The 24,431-nt window shown below is 33.6% G+C and overlaps 2 protein-coding genes across 2 annotated transcripts; one reads left to right on the top strand and one right to left on the bottom strand.

Annotated features, from left to right (window-relative positions):
- The first annotated feature begins 12,782 nt into the window (after nucleotides 1-12,782).
- On the top strand, nucleotides 12,783-15,572 carry LOC145566364 (uncharacterized). Its single transcript, XM_081625807.1, has 9 exons — nucleotides 12,783-13,010; nucleotides 13,153-13,228; nucleotides 13,692-13,731; nucleotides 13,848-13,906; nucleotides 13,980-14,017; nucleotides 14,137-14,200; nucleotides 14,348-14,401; nucleotides 14,876-14,977; nucleotides 15,516-15,572. The coding sequence occupies exons 1-9, from the start codon at nucleotides 12,826-12,828 to the stop codon at nucleotides 15,570-15,572; spliced, it is 675 nt and encodes a 224-aa protein (XP_081481933.1). The 5' UTR covers nucleotides 12,783-12,825.
- Nucleotides 15,573-15,963: 391 nt separating this feature from the next.
- Nucleotides 15,964-23,784, bottom strand: LOC145568649 (ubiquitin-like modifier-activating enzyme 5). Its single transcript, XM_081628081.1, has 14 exons — nucleotides 23,644-23,784; nucleotides 21,852-21,920; nucleotides 21,644-21,757; nucleotides 21,365-21,493; nucleotides 21,164-21,232; nucleotides 20,247-20,399; nucleotides 20,083-20,119; nucleotides 18,307-18,389; nucleotides 18,090-18,164; nucleotides 17,555-17,629; nucleotides 17,173-17,259; nucleotides 16,981-17,096; nucleotides 16,679-16,725; nucleotides 15,964-16,406 (listed from the first exon to the last, which is right to left on the bottom strand). The coding sequence occupies exons 1-14, from the start codon at nucleotides 23,731-23,733 to the stop codon at nucleotides 16,261-16,263; spliced, it is 1,290 nt and encodes a 429-aa protein (XP_081484207.1). The 5' UTR covers nucleotides 23,734-23,784; the 3' UTR covers nucleotides 15,964-16,260.
- Nucleotides 23,785-24,431: the final 647 nt, after the last annotated feature.

Here is a 24,431-nt window from a genome sequence, read left to right on the forward strand (position 1 = left end):
CTATCTCGTATCTCAATTTTTTTGGGTATTTATCAAAACAAAGCTAGGTGTAGGGGTCGAGTTCCAACACTAGATGCAATGCGTGACACATGTGACACATTGTGTGCAGTGGTGATTAGGGTAGTAATTAATTGTAATCAAATAAGACTAATTTAAGGGATTAAGTAGGGAGTCTTTTTAACAAGCTTTAGAAAGTTGTAATTAAAGTAAAAGATTCACCGCTTTAAAGATCCATTAGACTGATCAATCACATTTGTTTTTAAAATTTCAGGATAGGGATTGATATACGAACTTTTGAACCATAAGTTAGTGTTTGCTTGAATTATCCCCTATTTGATTCTAGTATTGACGTGTAGAAATTAAGATTTTTTAATAGCATGCATATAGAAATTGTTATATAGATATGACTCGTAATCAAGCAACATCATGCTCGCATCATATGCATGATGACAAAATGGAACGCAGAAATCGGAGCAGTAGCGAAACAAAAGTCAATACTACCCAGGCCACGCAGCAATAGGAGCTGCGTGCACGATCGTACAGCACCAGGGTCTTGCACACACAAAGGGGTTAGCTTGCACATGCATGCAAGTTAAGTTCTTCGCACGTGATTTATTATTTGCGGGGATTGCGACTTTACAGTGTGTTTAAGGCTATCCAACGGCAAGGGAATTTAAAGGGAGTATTTTTATGTATAAAAAGTTGTATAATGAGGGGTAAGGGCGTAATTATACGTAATGTATATTCTAACTCTAGATTACTACTCTCTCCATTTTTAAATACTTGATTCACTTTTTATCTTAAGCCGTTTTTAAATACTTGCTATATTTCCTTATTTGGAAAGCTTTTACAATACTTAATTTATTTTTCTCACCTAGTGGACCTTGAAGGATTTATGTCTTTGTCAAGTGCAATTACTAGACATATAATGGATCAAATTATGGAGATGAATAAGTTCGTTCTTTTGGGGTGTTATTATCGGTTGCCAGACGTGATAAATAATCTTTGGACTAGTCAAATAGTTCAAAACCCAATAGAATGGATCCTATAAGGTCACACAAAAGGGTGATGGATTGAACAAAAGAAAGAAGCTCATTATTGGGCCTCATGGAGTGGCCGGCCATCTGGGATTAAAGGGAGAGTATTGTGAGCTTGGTTTGGACTCTAATTATACATATGATGTATAAATAGAGGCCTTGCCTAGGGTTTGATTGAACACATTTGAGCAGTCAATTGAGAATAGACTTGCTAACAACCAAACCCTAGCCACACACAATCTCTCTCATTACTCTCTTCCTCTCGTCCGTACAACCGTACGGCCCCCCTAGTGCAAGGTGGCGCACGGTGGTGGTGTGGTGGTGTTTGTGGTCGGTTTCCTCCTCCTTCTCCGTAAAAGGTGGTTCGAAGTATTCGTGCCCAACTACCTAGCAGTAGTGGAGGTTCAATCCTATCCCGTGGACTAAGTAGAGGAGCAACGCTTGGGGCTCTATTATCTCCCCAATTGACAGTCAATCGCTTGTACAAATCACGCGTCAAAGAGGGAGAATAATCTAATTATGGTCCAATCTTTATTTTAAATGGAGATTTAAAGGTTTGGGATTGTTTAAATGTGATTTAAATTGCTCAATTATTCATAGCAAAATCCGAATTACACTCTAAGCCCTAATTATTTTTCGAAAATTTTGTAGTGTTGTGAACCCTAATTTTTCTAATTTTAATGTATTATTTTAATATAATTTAATCATCTGATTTAATTATTCATGCATAAAATGTTGTGTGTGATTAATTAATTCATGTAAAAGGGTTTTATGTGAATTAAGGATTAAATTGTATAAAAGCCCCAAATTAATTGAAATAGAGATTTTGGATTAATTTTAATTAGACATAAAAGTGTTTATGTTTAATTAATTGAACACCAAATTAATTTTTTGCAAAGGTTGTGAAATTAATTTAATTAAAAAAAAAACAAGAATTAAGTGGGAGCAGCCACGGCTGGGTGGCAAAGCCACCTGCTGGTGGGCTACGGTGGTTGCTCCGATGGTCAGGTGGGGAGAAGGGCAATAGGGATGGCGAAGCTAGGGGAGGGGCAGTACAAAGCTGTTGTTCGGGCTAGTTGCGTGTCTGGCTGGGCAGAGTGCTCAGTCACAGACTAACAGCTTAGGTGTTTTTGGGGCACGATGGTGGCTAGACGATGCAAGTGTTGCATGTCCTAGCTGCTGCCCTACTAGCTGCATGGTTGGGCTAGTGGCCTGGCTGAGCGGCTGGGCTTGTGGCCTTGTTGCACAAGCTGCTACTGTTGAGGCTAGGTTTAGGCTTGGCCGTGGTGGTTGGGCTATGAGCCTGGCCGCGGCAACGGTAGTGACCTGGTTGGGCAGCAAGCTCAGTCATGGTTTGCCCCTATTTTTCCAAAAAAAAATATTTAATTTATTTATTTTAATTTTAGATAAAATATGATTTTAACAAAGATTATTTTAAAAGATTATTTCAAACTATATGATATTTTCAAATCTTAAACTTCGTTTTAATCTTTGAAAATATTTAAGGATAATTGAGCAAATTCCAAAAGATAAAGATTGACTTGGTAATGTGATTATCCATAATTAGTTAGGTAATTGATTTAAATTTTGTGATTGGCTAGTAATCAGGATGAAATCTCCTAATTTTGTTAGGATAATCTTTGAGGATAAATATGATTTATCTTTTAAGATTAAAATAAGATTTATTCTATCTCATGCCTGATTTAAAATATATGATATTTTATTTGGTCATGAATAATACTCCCTCCGTCCCCTTTTGATAGTCACTTATGCCATTTTTGGTGACCCAAAATGTTAGTCACATTTGCTTTTTTCAAGTACCATTAATATTATTTTTTTACCAAAATTCTCTCCCATTTGCAAAAATATTTGTGCAAATTTAACTTTACCATGTACTTTAATTACTTTCTCTCTCTAATTTTTTGCATACCCAATGTAAATTTACTTTTTCAATGTACTTTTGCTACTTCTTATTTATGTTTATTAATTTCCGTTATTTTCTACCAAAAGTGACTATCAAAAGGGGACGGAGGGAGTATATGATATTATCTAATTGCAATAATTAAAAATATGAGATATTAAGGTTTTGTGTTTCTTTAATTATGAACATTTGATGTTGTAATTTAGAAAAGCATGATGAGTGATTTATTTTCTGGCAATTTTTTTATAATATATGATATTATGTTGCTATATAATGACTAGTATGGCCCAGTAGATTACTAAATACGATCTGCGCATCATGATGTATTTTTGTAATCTAAAGTACGGTCTACGTACCGATAAAGTATTTTTGTAAATTTATTTTATTTTATTTAAGTAGTAAATATAATAGAGTAGAATTACAGGTTGCAGTTAATCCAAGAAGCCCATGAAGTGAAGACCCTAAGGAGTGAGGTGGATGAGATCCATGAAAGTTCAAGTGGGAGCATTTAGTTTATTAGTTTTCTTAGGATTAGGGGCCATGCTATGTCTTATTTATGCATTCAGTATATTATGCATGTTAGATTTTATTGATGTTTTGTGCTGATGCCGCTAGAGTTCACGAAATAATCACAACATAATGAATCTAGGTCCCGATAATATTGAGGTTACTTTTCCAATTATAACCCAACAAGCCTTTGATATTTAATGATAGGTCATGTCAAAGCTGGGTGTCATTTCATATCTTAGGTGACTTGGGTAAATTAAGTTTTACAATTTTAATTAGTTATACTCAACAAGGATACCTAAAGAGTTTAGAACCTTGAAGCAAAGGGTAATAATTAAACATGTGATGGTTAATTATTCAACCAAGAGTTATAAGATTTGTAATCAGTAAATAGTTTACCCACCTTGAAAATGTAATGGTTGATGGTGGCCAAAGTCCGGTCAATTATTGCACAAATAAAGGATCTTGGAATCACTTAATTCAAATAGTGATCATTTAAATTGAATAAAGTGTTTTAAAGTAACCTATTTAATTCGTTTATGGTACTATAAATTTTATAAAACATAATTGAATTTTGCATAAGTGATATTTCGTTCTAATTTTATTATTATATATAATCTCTTCGATTGAAAATAAAGTTGAGAAACGTTCTCAAAAGTTTAAAAAAAATCCATAAACCTATATTCCAATTTTGCTAATATGGTTATAAAAGGAAAGTTTTAGAAACCCATGTCATATGTCTAAAGTTGGTTTACTTTAATTCAAAACGTTTGAGTAAAATGTCAACACCATCTTCATTTTGAAAAGTGTTTCAAAGGTTATAATGAGAGGGGAGGTACAGACCCTCTAAAAAGTCAAGCATAGAAGTCCAATAAAATCTCTTATCTTCAATATGATTATGATTGAATATAAGAAAGTGATTGGAAATCTCTATGATCAAAAGTTGATCAAATGACATTATTCTTCATCCATTTCATATGGAGTTAATTAGTTTATTAAACTCTAATATGAATAATAATTGAATAGACTTGGAAAAATCATGAAATGTGCTTAAAGTAGTTAAGCAAAGTATCATTTTGAACCGAAGAGAAATGTTCTAAGGGGCTTAAATGGGAAGGGTTTAAGAATATATGAGGATTGCATTAAGAAGTTATAGGCCAAGAAATGCAAACAAGTTGTTACTTCTCAAAACTAGAACTACTTGCATGCTAAAAGTTGTTATGAATAACAAATGTTTCCAATTAAATGGACCAATTCCAATTGATTAGAAACAACCTCATAATAGTTAGAAGGTAAAAGAATGGAAATGTTCCAATTTAAAAAGTATATTATAGAAATTGATTTAGCATATTACTACTTCTTGGACATATGATGTCATGTTTAGTTCTCTCTCATTGAGAATGTGATTAAACTAAAGGAAGAAGTATGGCTAAGGGAGAAAATCTACAAGTTTAGATGCAAATTTGCTACTTCACAAATAGATTCTACAAGTTTAATTTAGAAGAAAAAGTTGCAACTTTACAAGTAGAAGCGTGTTTTTCACCTTACTTAGTAATGGCTAGAATTAAATAAATGTTATTTATTCTTGCCATTATCAAAACATACAAAATTCAATATTTTAATGACTAACCATTGAAGATTCAAAAACATGGAGTAAATGTTATTCTATGCTTTATTGAGTCACGATGTGTTTTGAATAGCTAAATAGGTTTAAAAACTCTATATGTTCGATATAGATAAACCACTTCTATATATATAAATTGTCTTTAAAATGTCAAATAATTCGAATGAAGAATGAATATTGCATGTGGAAGATCCAAAGGGATGGACTTTCAATATCGTTAGATTATGAATCCATTGATAGATGCAAATATTATTCTAATTTGAAAATTTTGATAACGTCACCATTTAGAGAAATGATGATGCGAACTCGAGGTCGAATACATATCGATGTAAGAAAACCTAAGGTTCAGAAATTGGAGACGGACAATGAAACTTCATTTGTGATATGATCACATGTGCTTAAATTAGCTAAAGTGTGAAAATTTTGAAAAGTTCAAAATTCAGTATGAAGTTCAGAACCAACTTGATAAGATACTAAATGCATTACAATATGATTGTGATGGTGAAAGTTTGAGTCAAGACATTTACTTAGCAATATATATTCAATTTATTGCGATACGATCGTGACAATGAGAATTTAAGCCAAAACCTTGATAGACATCCAAGAGTTGTAAAATCGTTTTACAACAAACTCTGATAGAAAACCTTATGAAATGTTTAAAAGGGAGCTATCAATCTATATGAGATACATTTTGATAATGGATGAAAATACCCTATATTCCAACCATTATTCAGGGGAATACTTTAAAATGAGCTACAAAACTAAACAAAATATACATACGTTAAATCAAAATGTAGCAAAGGCTTCATATGTGATATGGATAAGAAAAGTTCTTATATAGTCTTTCTACAAAGCAAGGAATGAAAGTCGTATTAAATCGTTTAATGCACGATCAATTCCTATACAGAGCATAGAGTACTACTACACAAGTCTTACTTAGCACAAGTCATACTTGCTCAAGTAGATGCCCTTCTAGAAAAGATGTCATTTCCAAAAGGTCAAGTGGGAGTAGTATAAATCTCGAAAGAGTTTGAGAAAAGTAACAAACAAATATGGTTTAAATCATGGTTGGTTCACCCTATGATAGGTGTGCCTCTTCAAGAAGGCAAGTGGGAGTATAACAATCTCGAAAAGTTTGAGAGCCTTGAAAGAGTTCAAGAAAAGTTAATTTGAAAATCTTATAGAAATTCGAGAAGTAATGGAATAAAAGCAACAATATGAGCATGATTCCCCTCGTATTATAAATGGCAACGCATGGTCTCATTAAGTGTAATGGGAATAATAACCATGTGATGGAGGTAGTACATTCCAAGTGCACATCCTCTATTGTCGTTTCTCATTGAAAACTAAACAAAGTTGTTGTATAAGTTTCAATTGTTGCACCAAAAACCAACTATGATGACTAGCATGTGTAAAACTTAGCCAAAGAAATATGATTTCATATTGACTAAGAGTTCTATAATATTTATTTTGGAACATTATGATTATGCAAGTGAGAAAGATGATTTGACAGGTTATAACTCCAAGTGGTTAAAAACCATGGAAATCTTAAATAGATTCTAAGTCTGTAAGAAAGTGTATGACACTTGATTAATTTGCCAAATTGGGTGAGACTCATTATAAGCAAAACATACAAGAAAGAAAAATGTTTTCTAACCAAAGCAAAGACTTTTTAAAGGATTAAACTAATTCATAGTATGACTACGACTATAATGAAACTTTCACATTAGTCATGTTGCCAAGATCTATTAAAGATATTTTAGTGAATTCTACCTTATGAGATTTGGTAGACGGATTTCAAAACGCTTTCTTGAAATGTTTCATGAAAGAAGATTTGTATATGATACAATCAGAAAATCCAATAATCCTAAGAATGTATAAAAGATCCTTTAATGGATTGAAGTTAGCATCATGGAGTTAATGTTCTTAATTTTTGTGAGTTAATCAAAATTGTTTGATGTTCTCATAAAATGAAGATGTTATGTATACAAGATGTTTAGTGGGAGCTATAAAGTCTTCTTGGTCTAGTACAAAGATAAATTATTCATTGCTTGAAGGGTCAAGTGATGGCTAATGCATTTTTTATGAAAAACATTGAAGAGGAAGATGAGTATAGTTGGGATTCAAGATCTATAAAGATAGGTTTGGAAGGATGTTTGAGTTTGGTTAAGAACGAAGCTTATATTGATAAGATTCTTATGAGATTCAGCATTATATTGAAAAGAGTTTCAATCCCATATAACATGGCACATTTCTTAAAGGTTCAATGCTTTGAGAAAGGTTGATGAAATTAAGGTTTTGAGTGATACTCATTATGCAGTTTGCAAAGGATGCATCATACATGTCACGGACTATACTCGTCTATTTGATTCACGTGTTTTAAAGAACAAGTGATGATTGATTTCAATCAAAATCCAATGTAACATTGGAATACAATTAGAAATTTCTAATTCCTAGTAAAAGGATGAAGGAAAGTTCTTAGTGTATGGAGATAAATATTATTATTAAAATTTAGAGTTTGAAAAATTTATATTTATGAGAATGTCTCATGAATTATACTTACTAAACCCCTTCCATAACCAAGGTATGAGAGTCATACTAAGGTTCTTGGATTAAAACAAGTTATGTAATTTAAGTTGTGTATGTTTTGAGAAAAACATATTACCACATAAGTAATACATCAACTTGCAGAATTATGTTTATCAATAGAAACAAAGTTTCAAACTTATTTAATTATGGTTTTCGATATTAAATAAAATGTCCAAAATAATTATGAATTGATGGGCTCATCAGGTTGATGACATGATGAATGAAACCCCACAGGTAAACTAAATTCATACATTATTTAAGTTCTTAGTTCGAAATCATTAAATTAGACATTAATGATTTCAATAAATGGACTGGCATGTAAGATTTATTGGATAGCGCAGTTTCATGGGCTATAGGGGCATAGTGATGCTCGGTCAATCACGTGGATATGCATAAATGATGCATGATCGAACTATTAACCTACTTTGATGTTCAAGTATAGAACTTCCGGATATATTAGTGGATTCCTTTGACATGAGTGGAACACTGATTTTATTCAATGATTGATTTAACTTTGGTACATTCAAACTTCTTCCCGAAGCTGGAGATTATAAAGGATGTTTCCTTGTTACTTCAAGAATTGAGTGGGAGCTTTGGTTGCCACAAGATTGGATTAAGTGTACCTATTTAATTAAGAATGTGCCATGGCGCCTTGAAGAGGGAGAATTCAGAGAATGCGTGGTGGATTAGGTGTAGGAGTAAGATGAGGAAAATCTTATAGGGATGCACTACTACAAAATTGACAAAGAGATCCGTTGTAATATGCTTATGAGACCGTCTTCAGTCTTCAAACGGGTCTCTATCTCAGGGGTCTCTTTGATAAAGAGACCCGTTAATTAGGGGGGTTTGTTAAGTAAAACAAAAAGACCCATTGTTAGTGATAGAGGGTCTGTTATGTACGTTTTGAAATTAATTTTTTAAATATCAATAACAGGTCTCTTTGCTCTCTATTTTTGTAAAAAAACTATTTTTTTTTTTTTTTTTTTTGCTTGATGTGCTTTGCATTCGAATTTTGAAATTTTTGTTTCCGATCTTTATACAAACTGGCGAAAAAATCATACTATTGGAAGTATATTGTAGTTACACTTCAAGAGCACTGTAATAATAATGGGCTAAATTAAAATTGATGTGGTAAAAAAAAATCAACCTACATGAATTCCCAGCAAAATAAACAAAAATAATATTGATGTTACTAAAATTTACAATTACAACAATAAGGCTCAAGTACTCCATTCTCTCTCTTTGTTTGAGAATTTTGTGAGATGAAGTTAAGGAAATCTGAAAAAAAAAAAAAATACAGAATAATGAATCAATATATATAAAAACCCTACCAAAAAAATCTTATTTGAAAATAAGTTCAATAAATAAAAAACAAAGAAAATAAGAGATGCACAAAAAATTATTGAAAGAAAGCATAGCTTAGCAAGCAACAATATTAATGCATGTATATTCGTTCATCTCAATTTACATCTAACCAAAGAAATTATATGACAGCAAAACATCGACAATAACAATGGAAAACTAATAGAAGTTATTATTCGGCGACGATGACAAAGACCATCAACAAAATTTATCTCTGAAATAAAGTAGGCAGAATAATTTTTCAATGCCTTGAAGATCTAATAGTATAAATTATTCCATAAACAATAATACCTCACCAAGTAAAAAAATCATGAAATGAAACCCATAGTACTGAAAAATTGAAGGTATTTACACAATTCAAACCAATTGGTGTCACTAGTATCTATATTGCTTCCTATGGCCGTGAGCAATTTTTTCTCACAATACATCTCCATCTCTGATCCAAGTGACTTGGGCGATTTTCTGAAACTTGAGAAAATTGATAGGAGAAAGAGCAAGCATTTTAAAGGAAGAGAAATAAATCGTCTAGGAGTGCCCAATTTTTTACCATTTCAGCGTTTACATAGTTTTAATTCAAGGGGAGAAGCTAAAGAAGAGGAAGTGATGGCGGCGGAATGGTTTCAAAGAGAGGATGAGGTTTTTAATTTGGAGTTAGGGTTTGGATTGACTTGAGTAAATAGCAGGTGAAGCAAACCATAAAATATTACAATAAAAAAAAAGTATTGTACGAAACCAAAAAGGAGTATTATTGCAATCAAGAATAAAGGTAAGAGACCCCGTTAGGTTGACATTGGGTCTTATCTCTTTGTTTTTTTTTCCTTGTCTACATAAGAGACCCGTCATACTAAATATTGGATCTCTTATATCAAATAGACCCGTTAGTCAAATAACGGGTCTTTAATTGGGGATCTCTTTTTCAAGTTTTGTAGTAGTGATGGTTGCTAATAATCGCTAAGCTTGCGAGGTGGTGGATTCGCTATCTCTGATTCAGGTTCTGAAGAAACTTCCGAATCGCTGGAATCAGATGGGGGTTCCAAAGGTGTATTACCCTTGGAAGTAGCTCGTATCTATCTGGAAAAAATTCTTCTGTATATGAAAAGATCATTCGATTTCAAGATCAAATGGAATGTAACCTGATCTAGATTCCCTAGGCATAAACACAAAACTAAACAAACAAATATGAGAAATTTGTCCCAAAGAACTTGCGTTCTCTGAGACGGGAGAAAATAATTTAGACTACAAAAACAATTAGAAATAAAAATAAAACCATTTTTCCGGCAACAACGTCAAATTTTGACAGGCTAAAGTCGTCTAATTTCTAAGTCCTCTAACTAAAGCAGATAGGGAAGTAGGGTCGAATGCACAGGGAAACAAGTCTTTCTATTCCTAATTAATTAAAATAATCTAATTTATTAAGTAACTAAATTATAGGTATGACGAATTAAACTAAGGAGAATTAAAGTAGGATGAAATCAATAAATAAAAGCCTAGGGTATATGTTCACCAATAAACAATATTACAGGGTATAACATGATAATCAATCACCAATGCATTGATTAATCAGATCATAAAGGGCTTTCGCTACGTATTACAATCACATAATTAATCTACCGGTATTAAATCGCATCTCTCGAATCTTGACTTAACCATTTATAAATTAACCTGCCTATTGAAACTAAGCTTAAACATCAATTCTCATCTCTCGAATCTCAAATCAATATTGCATAACTCATACAATTAAATCAGACCTAATCTAATTGTATAGCATTAAATCAATCAATAGGAAATTAATCAAGCATTGATAATCAACAATAATAAATTACCCCTTCATATTATTTATGGATCCCCATAACCCTAGAAAATAATCTACTCACCCATATTAAAATCTAAACTAAACAAAGCAATTAAACAAGACATGATGAATCAAAGCAATTAAAAGCTGGAAATAAAAAGGGAAGAAATTGTTACCAAAATTAACGGAAATAATGAATTGCATAAATCAAGAGTTGTAGAGAGAGAAACAAGAGAGAAATCTAAGCTTAAAACTAAGTATGAGAATTCTGGCTAATGAAAGAGATAATTGTATCAAAACTAAACAAAACGTATTTATACAAAGCTTAAATATCCTAATTAGAAAATAAGTAAAAAAAACCGCCGAAAAATCTCTTAAAAACACGCGCCCGGTCGGGCAGAGCTTCGCTCGGCTCCGCCTGATTGGGCCCGCCTTTTTGCTGAGGGATGCCTTGCTCGGGCCTGGTCGGGCGTGCCTTCGGGCGAAGAACGCCTTCTTCTTCTTCTGCCTCACCCGGCCGAGCGCGCCTTCGGGCGAGCCATCACCTGGTCGGGCAAAGCTTCTTAGACAAGGGTGGACTTTCGACTTGGGCTATTTCTTGGCCCAAGTCCATATTTCCTCTTCGGGGCTTGATCACTCGGTCCATTGCCTCGGTTTCTTCTATGCCGAGCCCTTAATCACCGGTTTGATTACTCTAACTAGCCTTGGGCTATGAAAGATGATCGTGCTTCTCTAATGCTCGTAGTGGCAGAAAATCCTCAAAACCTACAATTTCCTATAAAACAATACCAAAACTACGAAACACTAGAAAACACATATTAGTAATAAAAGTGGCTCTAAAGAGCCAAAAATACTCCTAATCATGACCAAGGGACGGGGGTAAATCACTAGATAAAATAGACATATCAATCACGCGTCAAAGGTATGTATTATGTGATTTTTTATGTATTATGCTTGTAGATCCTGTTTAGGTGCGAAAGAATATGATTCGTGAAATTCCGCATTAAAGTACCTAAAACCCTATAGACCCACCATAAATCATATTTTATTAGTTTTATATTCTCGCTCCTCCAATTCTTTAAACTACATTTGCTTTTAATAATTTATTATTCCACCTACCCCACTACCTTCATATTTTATTACTTTCTCCAATTTCTCTTAAAACTCCATGCATAGAGAAATGGAGAAAATAGTACCATTGGAGGATCAAATAGTACCATTAAATATTCAGTGGTACTATGTATGTATGTAGTGGTACTATACATGCATTCAGTGCTAAAAATTACGTGCATATATAGGATCACTAAATAACAAGTGATATTATATAACCTTTCAGTGATACAATTAAAAATGGTCTCACTCACCTTTCTCTCTTTTCCATGTGATTTTTAATATTTTAGTATTTGTTATGCATTTGCAAATGCATAACAATATTGCATTAGTACTTCCTCTCCAACGACCTACAACTTGATATTGAGTTTTGCTAGAGTAGTTTGTGTGGCTGAACCTAATATTATAAGCAAATTTGTGCTCCGGATTTGGTATGAAGAACCTCTTGGCGATCTATTACGCAAAGCTAACACGACTTAGTGGTTTCTGGGATGAAGAAGTTAGGATTAGGATTTCTTGCTTGGGGTGATTTTTGTGGGCTTTTAATTGAGGAACTCTGTCGTTAGATATTGATTTAATAAGGGGTAAGTCTTCGGTGATGATTCAATATATCAAAGGTTAGCCTTATTGTCGTTTTTTAGGTTAAATACGGAGGGAGTATCAAAATTAGCTCAAACTCGAACTTATTAAAACTCAGCTTGAATTGCATTGTTTGCAGCCCAATGCCCCTAGCCCAAACCCTATATCCATTTCACATGAAATTCTTCCACCAAACAACAATGATAAACATTTCCCGCTCCTTTTTCCTTCACCATTACAGTTCCCGCCAACTCTCTCTCTCTCTCTCTCTCTTCTCTCTCTTTCTCTGTGAGTTGGTGAAACCATGAATTCAAGAGATGTTACCTTGATTTCATCAGCTACTGTGATCGGCGCTATCGCATCCGCCATTGTTATACGCTTCTTCTTCAACAACCCTAAGCAACATCGCCGTCAATCCTCCTCCAAATCTCCTAATTCAAATGCTGAACTTTCTTCTCATTCTCCTTTCGATCCTTCCAAGCGCCTAGGGTTTGTTCTATCTCTGCATCGCTTTCAATTTCAACATATTTCTGAATAAATTTGTTGTGTTTCATTAGTATTGATGTTAATATTATAATGAGATTAGTATAGTTTTATTGATAATTTATCTGATAATTTGTGGTTTGATTAGGTATATATCTTGGGATGACTATTTTATGGCCATTGCTTTTCTCTCTGCTCAGCGCTCCAAAGATCCTAATCGTCAGGTCTAATCTCTCTCTACTTATTATTTTTTTTTAATCTGAATAATATTCGAAGATTTTGCATGATTTGAGTTGTTAAGAATTTTTTCTTGAATTGCTGAATATATAAAAATGCTGTGAGTGTTAATTTTGAATAATAATTTGAAATCGTTTAGAAATGCCAAGGCTGATTAATTGGTTGTTAGTTATGTTATTTTGTCGAATAATCTAGGTTCATTGGCTTAATTTTTGAAGAAAAGACTGATGAATTTGTTATGCTTGAGTAATGATTTGAATTCGATTAAAATTGTTTGGACCAACTAATTTGTTATGTTTGAGTAATGATTTCAATTCGCTTTAAAATTTTATGGTTGACTGATAAGTTATGCTTGAGTAATGACTAATTGGTTGCTAGCAATGTATAATGCTGATTTTTTAAGTTAAGGTTCACGAAGCTAATAGTGAAAGTTCAAATTTGTTGCTATAGGTTGGTGCTTGCTTGGTCAGCCAGAATGGTGTAATACTTGGTATGATTCCTTGCAAATAATCGCGTTTGGATTAAAAGCAAAACAATGGATTTTGCTGTTATTTAAATTTAGTATTTGTAACTCATAAGCTTACATGTAATATGCTATTTAGTCAGGCATTGGCTATAATGGGTTTCCGCGAGGCTGTTCTGATGACAAGCTTCCATGGGCAAAGGTTAGTCTCTTGATTTGAAGCTTGGTTCGAAAAATTATATAATCTTTGTAACGAATCTTTCTTTTCATTACAGAAGTCGAAAAATGAAGATCCTTTGGAGACTAAGTATCCGTGAGTGATGTTTTCTCTCAAACTGTTACATCTCATTTTTACCATTTCCATCATTGTTTTCCCTTTATTGGGGATTTAGTGTATGTGGTTGTCTCTTTTCCTGAAATATCCCTTTTCAGGTATGTTTGTCACGCTGAAGTGAATGCAATTCTCAACACAAACCATGCATCTGCTGCAGGACAGGTAGCTAAACTAGCCTTTCACCATCTTGAAATTTAGTTGAAACCTGTCTAGTTACTAGCAGCAAAATGTATCCAAGTTTTCGTTTCCAACCTGAATGTATGTCATTGCCAACAAGTGCAGCTGATTTGTTTCATTTTATCTCTGCAGAAACTATATGTTACAATGTTCCCATGCAATGAATGTGCAAAGATAATTATTCAGGTAGCTCTGATGATCCCACTTTTGGTTTTCAACTTTGAAATGTATTAGTTCTTACATGTATCGTATGAGTATGACCTTATTTATTTGCAAGTCTAAAACATTGTATATCCATTCTGTTGTCCTCAAACCAATTTTTTCACAATTGAAGCAAATGCAAACTTGAGCTATAAAAGGTCAAAAGGTTATTGGCAGTGATGGAAAAAAACAAAAACAGCAGGCTTTAAGAAAAAAAAATATGATATAAAAAGCATGTAGACTTTAATCTTTGCCTTGCTTAATATCCATGCTTTGCATTATATCATATGATCTGTTCAGATGTCCTTGTTTGATCACTGATTGTGTCAAAATTTTGAAATCTGTGCTTCTTAGCTTAAAGATAATATTATCCATGTCACAATCTGGATTACTTTTTAGTTCAGGCACTCCCTACTAAAGCTTTCTCCATTTCTTACTATATTTGTTTACTTTCTACAGTCAGGAGTTTCTGAAATCATCTACTTTGTGGAGAAGAGGCTTCCAAATTCTGACAAATGTTACATCGCTTCTCACAAACTACTATCAATGTCTGGAGTAAAGGCAAGCTTCCCATTCCACTTGAAATGCATAGTTTGTGAATGTTGTTAACATTTTAAGACTATTTTCTACCCTGTCTTTTTTGGTTTCAGTAGAAGCAATCTTACTTTTTCTAAAAATTGAACTAGGTTACAATAACAATGCAAAACAAGCTTAGGGTTTGGGGAGATATAGATCTATGTAGTAATCTATCCTTACACTAAATATGAGATAAGATTCTTAACATGATATTATATAAATCTTATATAATAGGAGACTAAGATCCCCTTAAATAGCAGAACTAACTCGACGTATGTTGTGGTTAACTAGAAAACATTCTTAGAATTTTCATAAGAAGTCTGTTTGGCCTTGAAATCCCCTGATCAAACTAATAAGTGGCTACTGGCCTACTGGGGATCATAATCATTCGGGATTTTTGTTGATATTTGCAAACTTGTGAACGTGCACTTTATACTTGTATCCACTAGAAAGATTGCACCTGAGAGTTAGAAATAGGTTTATATTAAGTTGTGATCGAGTTTCTAACTGGTTTCTAATGCAGGTCAGGAAACATCAACCACAAATGGACCAGATCAGCATAAAATTTGAAGAGCCCTAAGGAGTTGCTTGATGTTGTTGCTGCATTTGTAGCCTGTTTGTTTATTAAGTAGTGTTTCAGTGTTATAAACTTACAAATTGAGGGTTATTTGTGGACTATTTCTATCAAATTTTACTTCTACCTGGACTCTATGTTTAGGGTTATTTGTGGGAATTTATTTATTTTTATTTTTTATACATACAAGTATCAACTGTGCAATAGAAGCAAATTCAGTCGTATTTGGCTGTCATGCTGTCATTCATCGTTTTCAGGCATTCACTAGAGCAGTATCAGAACAAATTTCACACTCAAAGCCCTTCTTAACCTTGCTATGACTTTGAATACGCATTAAATTTATCAAGCATCAAGATGACTTGCACCAACCATTTATCACTATGACTTTGGATACGTATTTAATTTATCAAGCATCAAGATGACTTGCACCAACCATTTATCACTGATAAAGGTAACTTAAACAATAGCCCCCATTTTGGACATAAAGTCTGTTAAACAAGGCACATGCAAAACCATGTACAATTACAGCTCTAGATAAATCATCAAAATTGTGCTCATAATCTTTGTACAAAACAGTATAAAGCAGCTTTTTTTGCAACGATTGTATACAACTCAATTCCAAAAAGTGCTCAACTTCCCATCTGTTTAATTCTAACATCCTTTTCTGTAAGCAAAAAATATCTCAAGAATAACCCTATCCATTAAGGGCCTCAAGCTGTCTACGCAGCTCTTCAAGGTCGTCAGTTGAGTCTGCACCTTGTGCATCTTGCTCCAATGGGGGTGCATGTTTGTATTCGTCTGCAGCAGGGAGCTCATGTACAAGACCCTCAGGAAGAGCATCTGAAAGTAATAACATATTAGAAAATGGGAGTATAAGTGCGTGGAATGCACTGATTGCTGTCAATACGAGTGTTCAAAAAGAAAAACCACCAAAATTACATCCTTAAATGTATAATAGACCCTCAGGAAGAGCATCTGAAAGTAGAAACATATTAGAAAATGGGAGTATACGTGCATGGAATGCACTGATTGCTGTCAATACGAGTGTTCAAAAAGAAAAACCACCAAAATTACATCCTTTAATGTATAATAGTTTATTTGACCATAATTACCTGTACTTCGAGTTACCGAATCTTCTAGCTCAGTATCATCAGCAACACTGAAAAAAACATAAAATAAGTAAATGTATAAATAAATGTTTTTCAAACACTGGCATAAGTGGACGCTGATTAGTATATTGCAGTCAAGCTGGCTGATTAGTATATTGAAGTCAAGCTAGAACTCAAGACTATCTCAAGCAACAAAAAAAAAAAAAAAAAATAAAAAAAAATAAAAACAAACAAACAATCCCAATCAGTAGACTGCACCAAAGAAGCCATTACAGTGCTTTCATGTAATGCCATTGTAGAAGTACCTGATATTCCATTCATTATCAGCATGGAGTGGAATTTCCTCAGCAACTGATGCTTCTGCCTCCAACTTGGCTTTGGCTGCAGCATCTCTTGAAGGTTTTGCCAACATGTATTCTTTCTGCATACGGAAAACAAATTAGTCCCTGAATACCTTGTTCTTGTAGTGCAGAATAATTTCAACTCTGATCTTGTACCTGTCTCTCTAGGCAAGCGGTATTTGGACATTGTGTGTTTGGTTTCATTTCCATAGTTGGGAAGTAGTCTTTCAAAGCATTGTAACCCTAAAATCAAGGAGCAAAAGAGATATTGAGGTTACATGAGAAAATTAGATTCCTTCTGATAACATAAAGTGGATCAAGTAATGTATACAAAAAAAAAAGAGTGAGAGAGAGAAAAGGGAAGTTTATTAAGATCTAGAATACCATCAGTATTGAACAGGACTATAAGTATAATGAGGTGTCAATGAAAACCTAGGAAATTCAAACATAGTCTAGTTATTGAAGCATTCAAAACAAACAAGTAACATCGAGAAACAGAGGACAACAGACCGTATGCTGGAAGTTTAGTGAGATTTACCAAGTATCGTGAAACTTGTCCAAATTGCAGAAGATATTTGAGTGTATTTTGAACAAGAAGTCCAGCAACAACCCCCTACAAGAACAAGTGAACAGAAACATAGAGAGCAAATCAATACAAAAGACTGTTGATTGCTACTATATCATTTAAGAGGTTGATGTGAGAACACACAATCCTTAATTTGTACCACCAATCTGGATTTTAAAAATGTACTCAATCAAAAAGACAGCCACTGCGCACAGCTTATATAGTATCAATGGCGCAGAGCATGATGTAGAACTAGGAGATCAAAGAAGCATAGAATGGTATTCAAACAGTATATCTTAGGAAAGATTACTAAAAATAATACAACCTTTGGCCAATTCTTTTTTAATAATACAACCTTTTGATTATTTTGTAATAATACAACCTTTAGGGGGTGTTCATTTTAAACAAGATAAAATCGAATTTTCGGTGAGTTTTGGTTGTATTATTTTAGCAATTTTTCCTATATCTTATATATACTTTAAAATAGTACAGAAACATAATTAACTACCATTGTAGTTGGGAGAGAAGCTGCACAGACGCCTTCACGCTTCAGTGTACGCTCATCAACTCCTGATGCCACAACCTGCAAGGTACCCATAATCTAGCTTATTTACCTTCATGTTCAAAGACTAATGTTATTTTATCATCACAAACTATGAATACTATTAGTTGCAAATTGGATTGTGCATGCCTGATGGCATAAGTCAATAAGTCACTGAGCCTACCAGGGGGGGAACACATGCAAAGCAAGCTGTTTCTCCTGGAATTAATAATTGTATATGACCAGATACAGCATCCTCAGAAACACCTGCACAGAATCTTCATAAGACATTCCCGACATTTATATAAAACTATGACGCATATTTTTCATCACCATGTACACAATATTAAAAAAAAAAAAAAAAAAAAAAAACTAATTTGCTTTTATAACCAAAACATTCCAGAATGCATTATTTTTTACATGTATCAAAGGATTGCCAATTCACAATAGTCGCCCTTTGGTAGTGTCTCTTCCATGATCACTCTTGCATTTCTCCATATCTTATAAGTTATAACTGAAACTAAGAGGACAATTATGCTAATCTGAATTCATAAAGCAAAAGATAGTGGAAGATCTAATAATATGCCTCTGTAAATGATGATCAAATAACACCATTACTTGGTTAGTTCTTCCTTTTATTTCTAAGCTTTCGTCTATCATACTCACTAGTGGCATCTAAATTGTTTCCCTTTGTAGGTCAGCAATGCATAATAATTTATACAACTTCTTCACTAGGTTTACCGTTTACGGCCTCATTTAAAGGGTTAAAATAATAATGGATTCAGTTGAATGGATGGTTGACTTAAAATATACCCAAATACTCTTATTTCTTACATTTCATTAATATCTGTGGACAATATCACACGAACTATCTAACATGTTATCTGTCATCACACTAATCAGATTGTATTGAAACTATCCTTCTATTCAGTTGTGATCTCTCCCATATGCTGGTTCTGGTAATCTAACCACTATCATACCTTATGTCAGGTAAGAAACAATTCATAATGTTCCAGAAGTGCTAACACTTCGAATGAAAGGAAAAAAAAAAAAAAAAAACCAGTATAACATCCCAGAAACAAAGTGGCAAATAATTCCCTTTTGGCCAAGAATCTAGGTTTTATTTATTTTTATAAATGTGCATGACCAAGAGTATTCATATGAACAGTTGAATGATTATTTTTAAATGGCATTAGCATCATCCTCAATAAGCAACACCATACATCTTTCCCCAAATTCCAGCTTAAAAACAGGAACTTAAAAGAACCACACTCTTTTCTTCAAATAAAACACAATTTTGCAAACACCAAGCATAAACACCAAAAAAAAGAGAAGGAAAAACAGACGCCATAATATTAAATCCTATTTGACTCAGCAGAGCTGGTGAAGTCCTAGTAAACAAGAAAAAATCAACTTCGAATTCAGTATTAGATAATATATAGTTAACCATTGTGATAATTTTCACAGGATGATTGAAATCAGCATATGTTAAGCTTCACCCAACCATTGTGATGAATTTGTCGCTCCCAAATGGTTAGTGTTCTTTAATTCTTCCTTTGTTGAGTTGTTCAGCAAAAATCATAATGATATATGATCAAAGATGCTTATGGGAGCGTGTTATTGGCCATTTTTCAAATCTTGCAGTCCTGTCTCTAGCTTATAAATTTTATTGTTCTTTTACAAACAACTGAAGGGTGCTCTAATAAGTGAAAAACAATAGGGAGAAGAAAGGGAAAATATATATTAATCTTAAACAAAATCTATCAGTAAAGAAGAAAGCTTTATATAACAGGCACAAAAAGCATTAACAACTACGGATCAACAGACCATGCAAGAGGTAGGACTTAATAAATCGTGACGCACCTAGTCAACAAAACTGATTCAAGGAATGACTTAACAGAGGTAACACAAATTAATTTACAAAGAATGATTTAACAAGCACAATGATCATGTTGCTCACCAGACTCCATCCATGTCTGATTCAATTCATTGCATGCCTACAAAACAAAAGTACATTCAAGTCAGGATTTCATATTAAAGTTGAACGCATTGAATGCAGGATCCCTGTCATCCAACATCAAGCAGCTTAATAAAAATGGAGTTCATGATGATGACAAAGGCAACCTGATTTACGACCATCCTTGCTTCATAATTGTCTACACAACTCAAAACAAGATCCACCCCACATCCTTCTTTATCTGAGCGAAATATTTTCTTTTTCAAACTAGACAAGAAAGTTTCAAATCCATCCACTGTTGTAATGTTCATTGTATAGCTCTGAAAACAAAGAAGGATATATTAGCTGAGACTTCAAACAAAGTAAAAAGAAAAAATATCAACTAACAAATTGAGTTTTGACACAGTTAAATGAGCATCACTTGCCATCTGTAAATCATATTTCGAATTTAGAACTAATGTGCTTATAGTTGAAAGAATGGTCATGCAGAAATGATGTAATCTTTGGTAGTCTTGGTACGAGATTCTGAAAGTTGACAAAGACTTGAGATAGGTTCTAGAGGCTGCTTTAAAGAGACAATGACAACTCTAAAGACAAAAGCCTCAACAAGTATATTCGTGATTAAAATGATACAATTCCAAAGTTTGAAAATTAATCTATCAAGGTAGGGAAACCTGAGCAACAATAAGTTTTCTTTAAAGTTGTAGCTTCCAAGAAAATCATTTTTCATGCTCTTTATCAAGTCAAAAGGGAAAAGTTGTAATATAGAAGGATAGAAAAAGATTTTTTTTTTAAAAAAAAAATGTAATATAGGCCTTTACATGAAGCAGTAACCACTTCCACAGATACTGGTAAAACCTAAAAGCACAATTAGGAGAACATTTCTGCTTTTTATTAGTCCCAACAGCACAAAGTCTCAAGTTCTTGGCGTCGTCATGATAAGCTTGATAAATAATTCGCTAAACCTCGTAATTTCGCAAGATCAAAAATATTTTGAACATCACTCAATCAGGAAATTTCCACCCAGAGAACAGGAAGAAAAAGTACAGTTTAACAGTTTGGTAAACATCTTAAACACACTTGCCTCAAGTACAACATCAGGATTTATATCAGATAGAGTTTGGACAGCAGCATCAGTCTTTGTCATACCAACCTGTTAACATACAATACAACGCACAGCATGAGGAAAAAGGGTTGCAACAAAGAATTTTGGTACATGGAGCCAAAACAATGTAAGCTCTTCTAAAACAATAACTATAGAGAAATTAAAAAGATATGAGTACACCTGCTCAGGACGGAAAAAAAGCCTATTCATATTAGCCAATTCAACGGTATCATAATCATAAAGCAAAAGTCGACCTATGCCACATCTGGTGAGCATCTCAGCTGCAACACTTCCAACTCCACCTATACCCTGAATTGATGATGCCAAACCATAGAAAAACATTCAATATTTACCTTGTACTAAATAAAATACGGTTAGTAGTTCGAAAGAGGTTGTAGAATCAGAAGAAATCAAACAATTAAACCTCAAGAAATTGAATGGAAAGAATCAAACACTTACAACAACTGCAACAGAGAAATCCCGTATTCTTTCATAATTAGAGACGATGCCCATTCTCTGAAGTGCCATTAATCGACTGTAAGGATTACTATCTATAACCTCTGCACTCATATCCTGTTGCAAGCACATCTACCAATCAATAAGTCACTAATAGTCTGATACAGTGTTAAAGTAATGCTGCAATTAAGATTAACAAACAGAAGGTGACCTTGACTTTGGAACGCCGAACTGGTGCAGACTCAGCAAGAGAAGCAAGATGCTCTACACGAATTCGCAACTGCAAATCAGGAAAATTGGAAAAGGAAAATGAAAGATGTGACAAAAGCAGTTAGCAATGTTGTCTCTTGGCATCATAGCAACTGGGTATAATGAATCACTTCATAATTATAATTGAGTATTAGATAGTCTATGTCCTCCCAAAAACAAATTCTACATGGAACCCTTGTACTTTTGTTAATTCTATTTGGTAGATAAAAAGGAAAATCAATGGGATAATACAATTTAATCTCATAGCTAAGGAGTTGTAGAACACAAGAATATAAATTATTAAATGGAAAAAAAAAAAAAAAAAAAAAAGATTTATGACTTACAACATCACTCACCTGAGTCCTCCCCCCCTCCTCCACAGAGAAATTTTTGCGTTGTCAGTTTTCCTTCCCAAACGAGGAAGTAACCCTTCTATATGTAGCACTCAAATCACTCACTTCTCTCACACTTCCTTTTACTTCACTAATGAAGATGATAAGCTTTAACACATTGGATTGTCACTTGGACTTATCTGATTTAGCTAGTATAGAGCATCTCATACATCCAAGACTAAAAGCTTTTTATCAACTCCCCCTATATGGCAATTAAAATGAAAAGACCATGACAGTTTCATTGTATAAAAATTCTTCTTCTTTAATAGCCTAGACAAAAGGGAAATGTGACATATAAAAGAAGAGTGCACCATTAATAAGAATAGTTGACTAATTTTAGGAGAAATGACATACAGAGGGAAAATTCTTGGGATAAATGAAATATTTGGGGCATTTTTTCCCTTCCAAAAAGCACAATAAACAAAACACGGATATAAAGAACTCCCGCATCATCCAACCAAGAGTTATACTGTGGAATAGAACACAATCTTATTAAATGGGGAAAAAAAGGAGATAACATATAGAATATCACAAGAAAGAAAAAAAAAAATTATTAGCAAGCATAAAGGCAATGCCAATACACCCCTTCAAAAATGTCATTTAAAATCGAACATCTCCTATCCATTCCCCTTCCCACCTTCAACAATTGAAGGACATCGGAGTAATTGTACTCAACATTGAATATATAGAAAGCCAAAACATTCCTTCCAAACAACAATTGCATCACTTATCATACTGGCCCCTCTCCCACTGATTATCCCATTAATTTTCCCACCTTCAACAAACAAAGGCGGCATAAAACTAATGATACACCATTGTAAAAATAACTAGCACAATCCTTACCCTTAAAAAAAAAAAAAAATAGCACCTTACTTCACTTGTTCACTACTACAGAGTTTGATTGGGCCTCGAGAAAGCATTTTTGATGATGAATTTCAGCCAAGGTACTTCTTATTCACTTTCCATAATTTACAACAGCAACCCAATTAAGTAGTAATAGCTCTAATTAGATCATGCAACGGCAATTGCATGTAATTATCAATTAAAAATAATTATGAAAAAAAATAATAATAACAGCAGCTTAACATAATTTAACATTTCTCATTTTATAAACTGCAATTCTTAGTAGAGATCAATCAAAGAGCAGCAATATGATTCAACACTGATAAAACCTAAGATCGGCAAAATCCGAGTAAACACATTACAAAATTAAGGTCGAAAATGCAAAATTCGTCAAAATATAGAATCAAACAACAATTGAATCGATAATGCAGTGTCCAGATTACAAAAATCGGGTGAAATAATTAATGAATTCAATAAAATTGAAGAAAAAATAAAAGAGATATTGAAGAAGAAATTAACCTGATCCATTGAGTTTTGGAGAGATGAATCAGAAGAAGATCGTTTGAGATTATCGAGATCGTTGAGAATCGCCTTTAGCTCTGCTTCCATGATGCTGTGATTGTTAAACTTTCCGACACCTTTTGTTTTTTGGGACGCCGGAAGTTGTAATGAAGAATTAGTGAATTGTTATTCCTCGATCCCATTTTATATGGTAAACGCTCCGATTTTAACTTTTATTGACAAAGATGCCCTTTATGCAAGTTGTAATATTTAAAAAGGACTTTGTTCCCTTCAAGCACATTTTACATAATAACGGTCCCCTCAAAGTAGTACACCGTGAATCCTGAGCCTGCCACATTAGTCCCCACGACCTTCAAACCAAATCGGTCCCCACAACCACCTTAAATTGTTTTTTTTTTTTAAAAAAGTAATCATCAAGTTTTTTCCGACTGGTCTTGGATGATGGACAATTGGAACATTCGTACGCCGGAGAATGCGTCGGAACATTCTGTAAGTTTTTTTTTATTTTCTGATAATGGGACATCCGCCCAAAATTTCTGGATGTCCCATGGTGGATCCGCATGAAATTTCCGGATCCACCATGGAACATCCGGAAATTTTGGGCGGATCTATACTTCCGCCTAAAATTTCCGGATGTTCCATGGTGGATCGGAAATTTCAGGCGGATCCACCATGGGACATCCGGAAATTTTGGGCGGATGTCCCATTATTCAGTTTTTTTTTTTTTTTTTTAAGTTAATTATTTTTTTTTTAATTGTTGTTGTGATTTAGTTTTTGATAATTTG

This window comes from Chenopodium album, chromosome 11 (genome assembly GCF_948465745.1).
Source record: "Chenopodium album chromosome 11, dcCheAlbu1.1, whole genome shotgun sequence".
NCBI lineage: Eukaryota > Viridiplantae > Streptophyta > Magnoliopsida > Caryophyllales > Amaranthaceae > Chenopodium > Chenopodium album.